This window comes from Scardinius erythrophthalmus (assembly GCF_964197995.2).
Source record: "Scardinius erythrophthalmus genome assembly, chromosome: 6".
NCBI lineage: Eukaryota > Metazoa > Chordata > Actinopteri > Cypriniformes > Leuciscidae > Scardinius > Scardinius erythrophthalmus.
Genome location: NC_138226.1, coordinates 22,773,113 through 22,788,455, shown reverse-complemented (window position 1 = coordinate 22,788,455; position 15,343 = coordinate 22,773,113). Strand labels below are relative to the sequence as shown.

Genomic DNA, 15,343 nt, shown 5'->3' with positions numbered 1-15,343 from the left:
AAAAAAATAAACAAATAAATATCCATATAAAGAAAAAATTATAAGCTATTACTCATTCCAACAAAGGATTGCTTTATTGAATGAATGAATGAATGTATTTTAAAATGAAAAAAAAAATCATTTCAGAAATAAAGAGAAAAAAGTATGAATGCTAGTTAGTTAGACACTACATAATCTGTGAATTTTGAATGCAAATAATGACTTATAAGCAAATGACTGTATATTGTGGTAATTTATAGTCCTACCCACGGCCTAAAACTAACTTTGTTCCAAACCTGCCAATGGCTGGTGACTTAAGAAAAAATACCGGCTATAAATAATTTACCAGCCATGAAACATCTAGATTAATCCTAATTAAAGTTATCCAGTCAAGTTATCCAATTTTGTCTGTTCAAGTGCAACAAGACATGAAAGAGAGCTCAATTCAGTATTCGGAAATTGCACGCTGTCTGAGACACGGATTTATGTGCGCGTGGTTCGGATGTGTGCGCACAACACTTCCCATACACACAGCATGTGAGAAACGAATAGAGTTCCCTTGCATCTCTGTTCCCTCATCTGTCTCGAGTGTCGTTCTCATGTTCTCAAAACATTGCATTGTTAGAATTCATAAAAATGTTACAGACCAACTGGCGATTGACACCATTTCATATACTCGCCAACACGGATTTTACTCGCATTTGGCGCTTGGCGAGTGTGACGAGCAGTACGAGGCCAAGAGCCGTGAGAACGGAGTGAGTAACACCGGCACGCCACACCGGCCATGAGGTAGCCATGGATTAAAGGAGTGACGACAGTGAAGGAAGAGAGAGGACCAGGCCTGTGGTATTTATGTTGTGTTTTGTTTGTGTGTGTGTGGCAGTCGTCCGTGATGGACTTTTCTTTCATTTTGTTTTATTTTATCATAATTATTTTTATTTTATAAATTATTTTATAATTTAAGTTTGTTAAATGTTCGCCGGGTTCCCGCCTCCTTTTTCCCTTATCAACTAACCTCATTACAGCAAGTGTTCATTTTAGACCCTGTGTCTACCTATTTGAGTCTGTCTCTTGTTGTAATTGTTGCCTGTAGGTTGCGACACGTGACTGAATCTATTCATTTACTCAACCGATTTGTTCAAAAACTATGGAAGCTTTTTTCCGCCACAGAATAAAACATTTTAAGAGATAATTGCGACTTTTTATCTCACAATTGCGAGTTTACATCTCGCAATTCTGACTTTATTTCTCAGAATTTCGAGATATAAAGTCAGAATTGCGTGAAATAAAGTCGCAATTGCGTGTTATAAAGTCAGAATTGCGAGATATAAAGTCGCAATTGCGTGTTATAAAGTCAGAATTGCGAGATATAAAGTCGCAATTGCGTGTTATAAAGTCAGAATTGTGAGATAAACTATTCTGAGGTAAAAAAAAAAAAGTCCGTCTTTTTTCCCCCCTTAGAATTGGACTTTATATCTCACAATTGTGAGTTTATATCTGAGAAAATATGTCAGAATTGCGAGATAACTCGCAATTGCGTGTTATAAAGTCAGAATTGCGTGATATAAAGACTTTATAACACGCAATTGCGACTTTATTTCACGGAATTCTGACTTTATATCTCGCAATTCTGACTTTATAACACGCAATTGCGACTTTATTTCACGCAATTCTGACTTTCGCAATTCTGAGAAATAAAGTCAGAATTGCGAGATGTAAACTCGCAATTGTGAGATAAAAAGTCACAATTATCATTTACATTTTTTTATTTTGTGGCGGAAACAAGCTTCCATAAAAAACACTTCTGTATTGTCCAGGAACTATTTTCGTCGGCGGAGTAAAAATTGACAAAGTAAATGGCAATATTGTGTAAAGAAACTTAAGGGGCACATATTGTTTGTGCGTTTAAAAACGTGAGATGCAGTGTTGAGAAATGGAAACAATCGCAAAAGTTGACTATTTTGAAACTGAACAAAATGTGAACTATGAACTTGACAAGGCTTCCTAAAATCTCAGGTGCAAAACTCTGACAGAAGTAGATGCAGCGCAACAGTCATGACGTGCGTCCCGGCCATGTTTACATGGCTGGTACAGTAGGCTACAATATTTTTACCTCGTTTTACAATCTGGAGGAGTTGATGGTTCGAATATGTTTGATTTTTGAGTGGATTTTAGAATTTAGAAGTTGTGTAGTGGATTCCTGCCTTTAGAAAACACTTAAAAGCAATCGCAGTTGTGATATTCTGAGGAACAACATTTTTGCAGAAGACAGCTGTATGGGGGAGTCTGAACAAACAAATAGCTGTTGATAATAATATCTTTCAAGTGATGCCAACTGATTGTGTTAATTTCACTTCAATTAATCTAAAACCCTTCTGAGAGTTTTGGCTCGACACTGTGCTAAAGAGGCCAGAGTCCAGCCTCGGGATAAACAATCAAACATTTCATCTGTGAGGTCATGGGTTCGTAACCAGCTGCAGACCAGTGGACTGATCACTTGTTTTTCATTGTTGTAGTCCAATACAAAGTCACCACTAGCTACATAAGCTATCACAGGATGGATGCATGGAGTTAATTTCTCTCAGGTTTACATGCTGACATGGTTTATAACAGCACACCAGGAATGGAAGGAAAAGCCCTTCATCTCACTTAATCGGATACTGTAGCATTTTTCTCAGAAACAGTCATTGTGTAACAGATTGTGACTGGCTATTAAGTGGATTCCAGGCTTCTTAAGGCAACTAGTTGAAGAACAGGAACAACATATGTTGAAAGGATGCAGAAAGACAAAGAACGATTTTGCTTTTGAACAGGAATCTAAACCAGCAGAAACTTCTCACTCAGCTGATTTAGCACTGTTGGTCAATAAAGCCATGGCTTGGAAATGGATCAAAGCTTTTGTTTGTTTGTCAGTGTGTGTCACCTCTGCTGTGGGTAAGATCATTTTTGCTACATTTGTAATAATGCCAGTTATATTAGGTGTATGTGAACGCAACACACACAAATGTATTTGAGTACAGCTGTTTTATTTGGAGTTGCTTGAAGTTATGGTGTGTCAATAAGTGGTTCACAGATCAACAGTTGTGAATGTAACTGCGTACAGAATTTGATTAGTGATTTTAAATGTTTACCAATCCATTATTTCATTGAAAGAGACCATTTTACCTCTTTATCTAAAGATGCAGACTGAGAATTACAATATGAAAGTAAAAAATCATTGGTATTAAAAAAAAAATTGAATTGCACTTCTTTAATAGTGCTTGCATTTTTGGTGGCTGCAATTTAATATGTTTGTATTTAAATTCAATAAAAATTATTAACCATTCAAAGTTTATTTCCAAAATATCTTCTGCTTTTCTTCCTTATTTTTCTATACAATATATAATATTTCACTTTACAAATTCGCCTCTATATGTCAAACTTGCACATCTGGGAATTGCAGGGAAAGCAGTGTCAGGTGAATCCGGTAAAACTACCAATTATAGGTTATAAAATCTCAAAAATGTGTTTGACTTTTTGGGATACTCATGATCTCCCACATGCGTACAACTTTACAGGTGATGAGGAACCATCCCAAACCAAGTGTGCTGACTTCAACAACACCACCTGGCAGGAATACAGACAGCACACCAAGCTCCAGGTTCAGTACCTTCTCCTTACCCGAAAGAATGCAGACTGTGCCAGCCTATTCACGCAGGATTGCCTCAACCATACCCAGAAACACACGGCTTACTTCAACTCATCACTCCCCACTAAAGTCATTGTTCATGGATACAGGTGAAGCATTTAATCAGCAGCATTTTGTAACAGGAAAGAAGTCCATGTGAATGATCTCTTACGCAGATGATTCCTTGATTTACTGCGATTCAGGGCCATGGGCAGTAAACCTTCCTGGGTGAGTGGCTTAGCCCAGGCTCTACTGAAGGAAGAGGACGTGAACGTTCTGGTGGTGGACTGGGTCTATGGAGCCTCCTTTGCTTATAACCTGGTAGTAGAGAACTACAAGGAGGTGTCAGTGCAGATATCGGTGCTTATCAATCAGCTTACGGTAATTTTTTCGATTATGTCAAAGTATTATAGAATCCATTGTCATTATACCTGACCATTACATACAAATGGCTGCACAGCTGTAGAGTCCTCTGTAAGCAGTGTTCATCTGGCAGAAGTAATAACATAAACTTGTTCACAATGATCAATAGTAACAGTCAACGCACAGAAAGTACATTGCAAAGAGTAATATGACATTTAAAAGTACACTGATGTTCTTTTGTAGAAGTATGGAAGCACATTGGAATCTTTCCATTTCATCGGTGTGAGCCTTGGAGCACATGTGTGTGGATTTGTGGGGACCCTATTTGAAGGCAAGCTGGGTCGAATCACAGGTAATATTTGAATTCAATGCCTAAATAAAAGTAAATTGATAAATAAATTGATAAAATAAGAGACCATAATCTTCAAAATGTCATTAAAGCAAATGTTATTAATAGATATGTTCACAATTTATTAAATAAAATACTATAAAATTTAATTGCACAACAAAATAATGAAAATAATGCATAATTCAATTCTAATATTCATGTTAAATTTTCAATTCAGCTTGTCCCTCAAATTCTTATGCTGACAATATCATTTGTCAAGACAAAAAGATATATTAAATGATTAAAAACAGGTTTTCATTTGTGCGCTTATCTGCGTAGTCTCTTCTGATTTGCGTAATGCAATTGCATAATGACTATGTAATGATAAAGCCTGCCATAGGACCATGTAGGCTGTTCATTTTGTCCTGATACGAAGATGCTAGACTTATGAGTGGAACAAAGACCAACACTGCACCACACTGAAAGAGTCTTTCAGACAAAAGCAGAGGCCACGAGTGCACTCCAAATAAACAATGACATATTGTTACACCACACAATCTTGGTGAGAAAACAAGATGTTGTTTGAAACTTTAAACTAAAGTGTGTAATGTGTTTATGCAGAATCCTAAATGTGAATAATTTTGTATCATACAGAACATATACTGAATGTGAGTATTGTGTGCACAGGTCTGGACCCGGCAGGACCCATGTTTAAGAGTGCTGATCCATTTGACCGTCTGGATTCATCTGATGCCTTGTTTGTTGAGGCCATCCACACTGACTCTGACTGTAAATCTATTTTCATTTATTTTGGAACGCCCGTCTATTATTGAACAGGACATTTTCTTGATTTCTTGATATGAACTACAAGAGTTCATATAAGTATGCCACTGGTGCTATTTTTAATACAGAAGTAGCCTGTAACACAACTGAACTGAACATTTTTACATTTGCTAGACTTTGGAATATCCATTCCTGTCGGACATGTGGACTTCTTCTTAAATGGTGGAATGGACCAAGCCGGTTGCGCACGCTCAAAGTTTGCTTCAAGTAAGTTGACAGCAAAAGCTGACCAAACACTAACAGAGGCATTAAGCTCAAAAATGTACCGTAGCTTCATGCTACCTGAGAATCTGTCTATGTTGTCAGTTTTTATCTACTTTCCAGTGTATGGCTATGTCATTTGTGACCACATGAGGGCACTGCATGTCTACATGAGCGCCCTGAACGGCTCCTGTCTGCTTGTTGGTTTCCCCTGCTCCAGTTATGAGGAATTCCTGGCAGGAAAATGCATTACCTGTGAGGGACCCTTCAATGGCACATGCCCACAAATAGGTAATGATTAGGTAGCAGGATGATTTAAAGAAAAATAAGTCTGTTTTTGAACACAAATATATATTTAAAAAATGTTACACATTCTTAAAAGTGAAAAGAATCTGTAGCTTTTGAATTTAATGAAATCAACATTGTACATTGTCTTACTAAAATAACCTTGATGGACAAACTTTTTTGTAGTTCAAAGACTGAATGATGAGATGTGTCTTCATAAGGAGGATGGCCATGGTTCACACGCATGTCCTCAATTAGTGAAAATGTGAATAATAATTCTGCGGGGGGTTGCATGCTAATCTAATTTTGGATGGTAATGACCTTGATGTCCTAGTTCATTTAGGTGTTTAATCAGGCTTGACTTTTTCTTTGTGTGCATGAGTGACTCAGACTGCTGAAAATGTTTCACTTGAGGCTGATTATGTAACAAAAGGATAAAAAAATTTCACGTAATGAATGTTTGTATATGTGTGTATTTTAGGCTTGTTAAAGAACAGTGGGATAACAGCTACTCCACTGCCAAATCAAGAGAAAGTCTATCTCCTGACCACCGCTACGGCTCCATATTGTGGTATATTAATTTGTACATTTTGTCATTTATTAGAAGTCCACTCTCACAGATACTGCATGTATTAACATCTTGATTTATGTCTTAATTATACTTAAGCAGTCTTTCATATTAACTCATCCTGTTGTCTACTTTTTAAACACCTACACTACACCAAAGTTTGGGGTCAGTAATTAATACTTTTCAGTATGGATACATTAAATACAAAAAAAGTGACAGTAAAGACTTCAAATAAATGCTGTTCTTCTGAACTTTCCATTCATCAAATAATCCTGAAAAAACAAAATTATGAAGCAGCACAACTATTTTCAACATTGAAAGAAGATTTTGTGAGCAGAAAATCAGCATATTAGAATGATTTCTGAAGGATCATGTGACACTGAAGTAATGATGCTGAAAATTCAGCTTTGCCATCACAGGAATAAATTACATTATTGCATTTAATATATATCGGAATTTATTTTTGATCAAATAAAACAAGCCTTGGTTAACATTTCTTTCAAAAACATTACAAAATCATACTGAACCCATACTTTTGAATGGTAGAATATAGTCACCCAAAAATAAAAATTAAAAGTCACTACAGGCTTATTGAAATCAACAGAAACTTTACTGCCATATGTAACAGTAAACAAATGAAGTGTTATGTCAATGACACATTATAAAGACAGCCTAATAATGCCCATACTCTTTTTTTAGCGCATCACATCCTTGTGGATTTGAAGGTTTCCACATTAGACAAGTCTGCTGAGGTTCAGCTCACCCTGATCTCTACAGGACTCCCTGAGACAGAGCTAAAACTCAAACTGTGTGTATTCCATTTCGAGTTTTACCAGCAAGTCATGATCAATGAGCCATAGCCTGTGTTCATTCATTACAGGTTCAGCCCTTTAACTGTTTAAAACGTGTGTGAATATGTTTGTACATTATTTTTCAGAAATACAGATGAAACTGCGTATAAAAAGGTGGCTGCACACCCGGAGCGACTGTGTAAAATTGACTCAGTGCAGCTGAAAAACACAGGAGCTCGATTCTACAGACAAGGAGACATTCATTTTGAGTATATATGCATCTCTGAAGTCCCTCACACCAGGTAAATGCAGCCTTAATATTTGCCTTTAAACTTACTTTACTCTTTCTGCACACTCATTTCAGGAATTACACAATATTTTGATTTAGATATCAAATGCACATCCAATGTAATACCGTATTTAATGATATTTTATTTGTGCTCTGTGTGCAGAGGGTTGGATCCATTATGCGTGAAGAACATTAATATTGGACGGGGAGCACCATGGTCACATGACTTTGTACAAGTGTGCTAAATTAAAAAAAACAACACGAAATCTACTTTAGAGAGCTTATACATTAACCGAATTTCACACACTAAAACTTTTTTAGCATATTTAGGTTAGGAGACATTAAAGCTTGGTGACAAAGACATAAATAGGATACAAGGGGACACAAATGCTTTGTTAGATATATTTATTGTGTTTTCACAAAAAAAAATGTTTATATGATTTCACAAATAATGTAAAATATGATTTCAGATACTTTTGTTTTTATATGCAGAGAGTGTTATAATGATATTTCAGTCGAGAGGAATTTAACGTACCTGAATTTCTGTTTAGTTTTGTTAGACAACAATCCACAACAAAAATATTGTGAATTATGAAAGTCGGTCATTCAACATACAGCAGTTATTTTATGTGTTAATATATGTGCTGAACATACTGGTTCATTTTCAATGATTAAAAATGTATATTCAAGGTACAAAAATTCTATATTTTGGCACTCTGATTAGTGTTTATAACTGCACACTGCATACTTGATATTACAAATTAGTTTCTGTCCATTCACAATTAGTAATAAGGCTAATCTCTGCTTTGAAATGGCATCTTAAGAGTAATATCAAGTGTTTAATGGTGTTTAACCCAGCACTTAACAGTTGGCCCCATGAAAATACATTTTCATAACATGGTCAGTATACAGTCTCAGTACATGATGAGCATTTATTAACTTCCTATTTGGATAATAAATCTCAGTATCTACCTACTATCAATAAACTCTGAGGTGTTCAAATTAAATAAAAATTGATTTGTTTGTGTTGAAAAGTCTAATTTCTTGCTTTTAATTGACAAATCCTGTACAGTATTCCAAACAGATTTAACCAACAAGCACATGCCATTTCAAATAAATGTAAAACAGCCATGTTGAAATCACAGCAATGTGGAATCATATATAGCACAGTATCTGCCAGAAAAAAAAGGTTTGTGAATCTGTTTTGTCCTAAACAAAAGTACATTTGATGGCTTTTTTACTGTTCTGTGCTAATGTTGTCTTCAGTCATATAAAAGTAAACCGCTATGATGGTGATTTAATGGAGAAATCGTTCAGATGTGATGGTCTTTATGCTGCTGAAACCATTCCTACAGCTTTGGGGTGTCAGTAGGGGCCAGTGGGGCACGTCCTCTTTGGAAACGAAGTGGAAGACTTCCTGGAGTATCATCCTCTGATGGCACATCAAAATGTCATTGAATTATTTCAACACTGAAATAAATTCCATAACGCAATTCAGCACAACATAATCATATTTAAAGACATGTTTTTATCCATCGGTGTAGTTCTCGCATTGTTTTCGGTAGGACAGGCTGTATTTCTGGACATGATCCATATACCTCATTCCTTTGGAAACTAGCGTGTGAAGGTCATGTCTCAAATGACAGCGGAACCCTCCTCCTCCTCCCACACCTGTCCCACTATCCAGTACCCTACAAAGTGCAATCTACCCCTTGCTGGCAAAGCCAAGTATTTGGAGAGGGGGGAGTGCAGGATTGCTGGATGAATAGACTTGGCATGTTTGGATCCCTGGATATCCCAAACCCCTTCCAGTCTTTCATCCAGCCTCTGACACAAGTGTATGTAGTCAAATAAAGCCAGTCTCATTCTAAGCATAGAAACATCTAAGAAGGAAACACTGAATATAACTCCACTACCATGTACTAAATAAAACTCATCTCTCACCCAAGGGAGCCTTTCCTCTGCCAGAAAGGACACACGTTAAATTAGGACATACCATAGACTTTCTTTGTGGTAAAACAATTAAAAGTTAAACATACTGTAATTATTAAAGAGTAACCCAAAGCCTACACTGCTAAATTAATGTAAAAATGAATTAAATCATAAATTAATAGTTTTAATATAATAATCAGAGGTGGACAGTAACAAAGCACATTTGCTTGAGTACTGTACTTTAGGACACATTTTTTTCTGGAAACTTTTTACTTTAACTTCACTACATTTAAAAGACAAATATCGTACTTTTTACTCCACTCTACTACATGTCAAGGTCTGAGTAGAAAGTAGTAACGTCAGTTTGGTTGCAGGGGTTGCATTTTGGTTGGAAATGAAAGTCGGGTTGACGTCAGAACCCGAATGATGTTGATTTCTGATGTCAACCCGATTTTCATTTTCAACCACAATACAACGTCTGTCCAACGTTGGAGATTAATGTCAGTCTGGCGTTGGATTCTGATATAAACCTGATTTTCATTTTCAACGTTGGGTTTGATCTTCTAAATGAGAATTTGTCATTGTTTTGGAGCACACTAGCATATATATATATATATATATATATATATATATATATATAACAGCAAGGCTAACATATTTACTAAAAGCCAAAAACTTTAAATAGGGCACTATTTGAGGAAATTGGAAATCCATTATGGATGTTACTGAGTGCACTAATTCAATCTCACATTCAATCCCACTACTGGAACTGTGTTCTAGAAATAAATCTGATATTGATATGAGGGTATAGGGGCAATTTCAGACACAACCAATATCTGATTAACATGAATATTATTACTCTTTTACTAAGACTAGATGTCATCCGTTTTTTCTTTTTACCTTGTAGGATGTTACAACGGGGTCCCTGTCAATAATAAGCCTACAATGTAAAGTATTTTATTATAATTCAATTTTAAATGAATAGTAATATCAATATAATAAGAAGAGAAATTATTTTTAAAGGAAAAAACATTTACTTTTTAACCTTTTGAAGACATCTGGGCAACTTTTTATTCAAAACAGTATTCCTGTAGAATATTAATTTTCAATGTAATATAATAATCATTATGTATGAATGAACTATTGTCCTTCCTTCCCTCCATGTGAATTCAGCAGATGACACTAAAGACATAAATATAATCCAGGTCTAAAAATAGCACGAAATATAACAATTCATCATGCACATTCATCACTCTGCATTCTCTTAATCACTCAGTGTTTGTGCAGCTCAGATGTCCAGTTAGTGCAGTTGTGCCTCTTCATGCAAACCAGCCCCGTCTATACCGACCCACCCGTCAATCATTACTTGTGTACTTACATTGTGATTTAAGAAGTGTTCCAGTGTGTTAAGCTTCAAAACCCCAATCTTTACTTCAAATATTCCCTCTCACTCCCGTAGTCCATTAGAGAGCCTGTCATATCAGCAAAGTCCTCCAGAACCAAGCTGGTTGAGTCCTCACCAGAGGGCATCTCTGTGTCTGAGGGCCAGAGCTGGTGTGGAGGTTTGGGCACAGGGGTCTTTCCCTGGTCCGGATGGAAGGTTCTTCCATCTGAGCGCTGGTTAGACGGTGCTGGATCAACCTTCACGACTGGGGGATCTCCTTGGCTTCCCCTGGGCGGTGAGCTAGTGCTGCCACCCTCACTGCCCTGTGGCGAGGGGGCGAGGACGTGGTAGAGACTGGGCAGACGAATATCAAGGCGCACACCGCTCTTGGCAAACAGCTTGTCATTGAGAGAATACAGTTTGTCAGCAATGTCACTTCCGAGCATGACAGAGAAAAGTCGAGCAATGTAACGATCCTTAGACAGCAGAAGGTAAAGCCGACGTCTGCGCCAAGAGATGTAACGGCAGTCAGTCTCTGCGGTTAGTGTCACCTGAGGTCAAAAGGGTCATGGGATGTTTAAGGGCATGCAGTATTTCATGGTTGCATGAACTGAATAATTTTGCAAAATGGCACAGACTAAAATATGTTGCCATGATGTACCCAATCACATAAAACCAGTATGTTATCATACCTGGAAGTTGCCCTCCTCTGTTGGTCTTAGAGACTCCCATTCAGGAGAGTCGAGAAATTGGTGAGGAAAGATGTAATGGAGAAACTGACCTTCTAAGGACACTCTAATCCTGTAAAAGCAGAAACACATGTCAAATTCTTAAAAGTGTCCTTTTTGTATTAATGTTGGTTTAATATGGTTTTGAATAAGCTTAAAGTCAGCATGAAATGAAAATTCACCTATTGTCTAAATGCATGTTATTGATCTCAGTGTGAAGGATTCATCCATGCGTATGTTTCATTTTTTTAAAATGTTTTGAGTCTAATGTTTAATCAAAATGCCATAACTGAACCTCCCGGTGAAACGACAGACTTCTCTCTGGTGACGTATGCCAGATTTTCATAGAGTAGAGCAGGGATGACTTATTTTTTGTAGGCTAAAACCCAGAAACAAGTTAGCATTTTACCACTTCCGGTTCCATCATCCTGAAGTGAATGGGTTTTTTGAATAGGTTTTTGGTTAAATGCTTGAAATAAGGTCTGTGAACACAAGCTCAACATATTTTCACATTTTATTCTACAACATAAAATACATCGGTAGCCTATACCCTCTTGTGATTTTTTTTAAAGCCTGCTCAGTGCTCATAAAAGTTCATAAAGTGTTCATTTGCGAAGATTTTCACGATGAACAAAACGTGTCAGAATCATAAGCTTTTGTTAGTCACACACACCATATTTTCTGCAATAATACAAAAGCCAATGAAAAAATACTATTGAGTATTTGTTGAGGGAACCGGTGTCCAATCAACAACTGATGGATAAAATCAAGTCCTACTTCTATATATAATCCATTACATTGTGATATACATCACAATATGTATTTAAAGATCTGTCACTTATTCTGTTTCATTGTGACTTTAAATTGAATGACTCTAAAAATGTCATGTGGTAAACCATGAGGTAAAAAGTAAAAACATTTATTTTAACCTTAAATACACGTGAGCATAAACATTATTATTTTCGAAAAAGGTTTACAACATCATTTTCAAGATAAATATCACACATATGAATTAATAATTCATAAATATTACATTTTGGGGGAGCATTTTCACCATGACATTCCACAACCTGAACTAATATTGCTTTGTCATAAAATATCAAATTATCTGAGATTTTAAGAGACCAAAGGCCTGTTCACACCAATAACTAAACGTAACGATAAAGATATGGTAATAAAAATAATTCTACATTAAAAAGAAAAGCAGAGTCCACACCACAACTATAATGATAATGGCACAGAGGAGAGTAACCGGTGAATCACTTTCAAGATGTGTTTTTTCCCCAGCTGATGAATGATAAAAACATTTGACAGCCAAGAATCCATCCTGCTTTTCAGAACTAGAGAATTCATGCAGATGACATAACTGCAGCACTCACTTATAACAAACAGAATGCTAATATTGTTGATTATAGTTATCTTTATAGTTACAGTTATTGTTCTTGGTGTGAACAGGCCTTTATTGACCTTGACACAGTCATGAGGGTCTGCAGGGGTCCTCTCTATGATATCATTTCCTGTTTGTTGTTTTCACCCATAATGTGGCAGACAAATGTGTTTCGTAAGCAGTTTAAAATATTTTATGTTATAAAAGTTTACGCCGAAATACTACTAATGACGCTTTTTCTTCATGAAGGCAAGTCACCTGTATTTCTATTGCACTTTATACAATACAGATTGTTTCAAAGCAGCTTCACATCGATAAACAGGAAAATAACTATCAATGATGCAAACTCAAATATGAGACCAATTCAAATTCTGCTCTATGTATTAATTGCATTTTTAATGATTTTTTGAATTATTTATTAGGTGCCATTTACCCCAAAATATATAATTTTTTGTGCTATTTATTACACTGAACGACTCAGAATGAACAGCTTGCATATTGCGAGCTAAAACAAACATTGACGTTGGTACACTTTATGGTAAAAAAAGCGGATATTTACAGTGTTTAGTCCAGTTCAAGATCAACCACTAATAGATAGAGAACCTATGTATGTCTACAACTCTTTGATATGTTCGGTTTCTCACCTGCCAGAAATGAGAAAAGACAGCTGATCAATGGGCGTCTTCCCCTCCACGGCATACGTCTTCTCGGGCGCTAGAGAAAGCACTTTGTTCTCGCTGGCAGCCGTGATCTCCTTGAACACCTGCACAGGTACATCCAGCGGCAGATAGACCGCCGTGTAAAGCGCAGAAAGCTCCTCGTTGGCTAAACCTTCCTGCATCAGCCGAAAAATCAGATGACACACCTGGGCCAAACACTGCAGCATCAGCAGAAGGTTCCAGATGAAGACATCAAGGCCGCACACCGTCAGCCAGCCCCACATAGCCAAACAGAGGAAAGCGGGAGCCAAAAAACTGAAGATGTACAGAGCCCCATATGCTGTACTACCACCCATATAGCCCAAAAAAAGAATGGTGTTACCCAGATGGTAGATGGCACCTTCAGTGCTGTTGGTCCATCCATTGCAGAGTGTGTGATTGTAAATTATGGTGTCGATGAAGTCGCCACTATCCATGTTTGTGCCTCTGCTGTCTCTCAATGGAATACTGACTTAAAAAAAGAGTGTCATCAAATACCTTGATGGAAAAAGTAGAGGTTCATAAGCCCAAGGTATTAAAAACGTTGTTAGATATTAGATTCAAAAAGGTTGTTCCCCGCAGACTCTAACAGTCAATGCACCACTTGCTGCCAAAAACAGTTGGAATGAAGGAAGCTTCATAATTCCGTTCCATTGAAACCCACTTTTCCTTTAAAAATTCAGCCCTATAATGTCTCTGCTTCTGTTCCCTGACCCACACTGGACTGAAGACTGTTGGAAACATGGAGCAGGAGAGGCGGGGGTAGAGACCATGAGAAGGATAACCATGTTTGGAATTGAAACCCAAGGAGGAAAGAGCCAGGGACAGAAAGCAGACTCGCTACTTAACATAACACAATGATGGCCGGGCAGAGTGGTTACGATAACAAGTGACATGGAGAGAAGCTTTCACTGACATTTGGGAAGATCTTTGAAAGCTCTGCCAGATGTCACCAACACTCATTTTCTCTCAAATCAAACAGTAAACTTGTATTCCAGTTCTTCTGGTGTTTGAGGGAAGGAGGGTCCTAGGTTATGGGGGGCAGCATACTTAAAGAATCTGAGACAGATCAAATAACGGGAGATCATGTAACACTGTTTACCTCCCCCTCCCTGGCCATTCCTGTGTGTAGTTTCACATAACTTGGCCCAGCAATTGTTGGTAGATAATGTAATACACTATTCTGCTGCTTAGCAATGGGGTGCAGGAGTGCAGTTTTTTTTTTTTATATTATTATTATTATTATTATTTAAATAAGATACGTCAAGCTGTGCTATATTGTCAAGAGTGACATGCAATATAATTCACATTTAAACAAGCACTGTGTTTTTATAGCAAAAAAGAAATCTGAATTGCAAACTGCAAACTAACTTTACCGCGGTAATTGCTGTTGTTAGGCATGACACAGAACTTATATTGACAATACAGTATGGGCTATTTGCTGTATAATTGTAATGAATATTGCTTTTATAAAACTATGGAATCTTGTTTCTGCCATGGAATAAAAAAAAATATTGCGACTATCTCACAGTTGCAAGTTTCTATCTCTACTTTTTTTTTTTTTTTACTTACTATATACATAACTCGGAATTGTGAGAAATAGATATGATCTCAGAATTGTGAAATAAACTCAGAATTGTGAGAAAAAAATTGAGATATAAACTTAAGAATTGCCAAAAAAGTCAGATTCGAGAGACAAACTCAGAATTACGAGAAATTCAGAATTGCCAGAAAAAGACAGAATTGTGAGATATAAACTCAGAATTAATAAAATATAAATTTAAGAATTGATATAAACTCAGAATTGCAAGAAATAATTGTGAATAATTGTGATTTAAACTCAGAATTGCAAGAAATAATTGTGAATAATTGTGATTTAAACTCAGAATAGCAAGAAGTA

At 36.6% G+C, this 15,343-nt stretch overlaps 2 protein-coding genes across 3 annotated transcripts; one reads left to right on the top strand and one right to left on the bottom strand.

Moving 5' to 3' along the window:
* The first annotated feature begins 2,439 nt into the window (after positions 1–2,439).
* pla1a (phospholipase A1 member A) lies at positions 2,440–8,343 on the top strand. Its single transcript, XM_081367978.1, has 11 exons — positions 2,440–2,913; positions 3,537–3,756; positions 3,850–4,027; positions 4,253–4,361; positions 5,025–5,126; positions 5,295–5,387; positions 5,505–5,672; positions 6,148–6,237; positions 6,934–7,042; positions 7,172–7,327; positions 7,478–8,343. Exons 1-11 carry the CDS (start codon positions 2,745–2,747, stop codon positions 7,557–7,559), a joined length of 1,476 nt encoding a protein of 491 aa, XP_081224104.1. The 5' UTR covers positions 2,440–2,744; the 3' UTR covers positions 7,560–8,343.
* On the bottom strand, positions 6,678–14,595 carry popdc2 (popeye domain cAMP effector 2). Of its 2 annotated transcripts, none has more exons than XR_014030313.1 (4): positions 13,390–14,595; positions 11,323–11,431; positions 10,625–11,181; positions 6,678–8,746 (listed from the first exon to the last, which is right to left on the bottom strand). XR_014030313.1 is itself a non-coding variant. In XM_081367979.1 (4 exons), exons 1-4 carry the CDS (start codon positions 13,878–13,880, stop codon positions 8,664–8,666), a joined length of 1,098 nt encoding a protein of 365 aa, XP_081224105.1. In that variant the 5' UTR covers positions 13,881–14,187; the 3' UTR covers positions 6,678–8,663. The 2 variants fall into 2 exon arrangements, 1 of the variants encoding a protein (XP_081224105.1); XM_081367979.1 differs by having other exon boundaries at positions 10,767–11,181; positions 13,390–14,187.
* Between the last annotated feature and the right edge of the window lie 748 nt (positions 14,596–15,343).

What these genes read in the sequence shown, in the direction of transcription:
- pla1a (XM_081367978.1), top strand. Translation starts at nt 2,745, where the DNA reads ATGTTGAAAGGATGCAGAAAGACAAAGAACGATTTTGCTTTTGAACAG. An exon ending in TGGCACATGCCCACAAATAG is followed by an intron (nt 5,673 to 6,147) that starts GTAATGATTAGG and finishes TGTGTATTTTAG; the next exon opens with GCTTGTTAAAGAACAGTGGG. An exon ending in ACAGAGCTAAAACTCAAACT is followed by an intron (nt 7,043 to 7,171) that starts GTGTGTATTCCA and finishes ATTATTTTTCAG; the next exon opens with AAATACAGATGAAACTGCGT.
- popdc2 (XM_081367979.1), bottom strand. Translation starts at nt 13,880, where the DNA reads ATGGATAGTGGCGACTTCATCGACACCATAATTTACAATCACACACTC. An exon ending in CAGAGGAGGGCAACTTCCAG is followed by an intron (nt 11,182 to 11,322) that starts GTATGATAACAT and finishes TTTTGACCTCAG; the next exon opens with GTGACACTAACCGCAGAGAC. An exon ending in AGACACAGAGATGCCCTCTG is followed by an intron (nt 8,747 to 10,766) that starts GTGAGGACTCAA and finishes ATGTGCCATCAG; the next exon opens with AGGATGATACTCCAGGAAGT.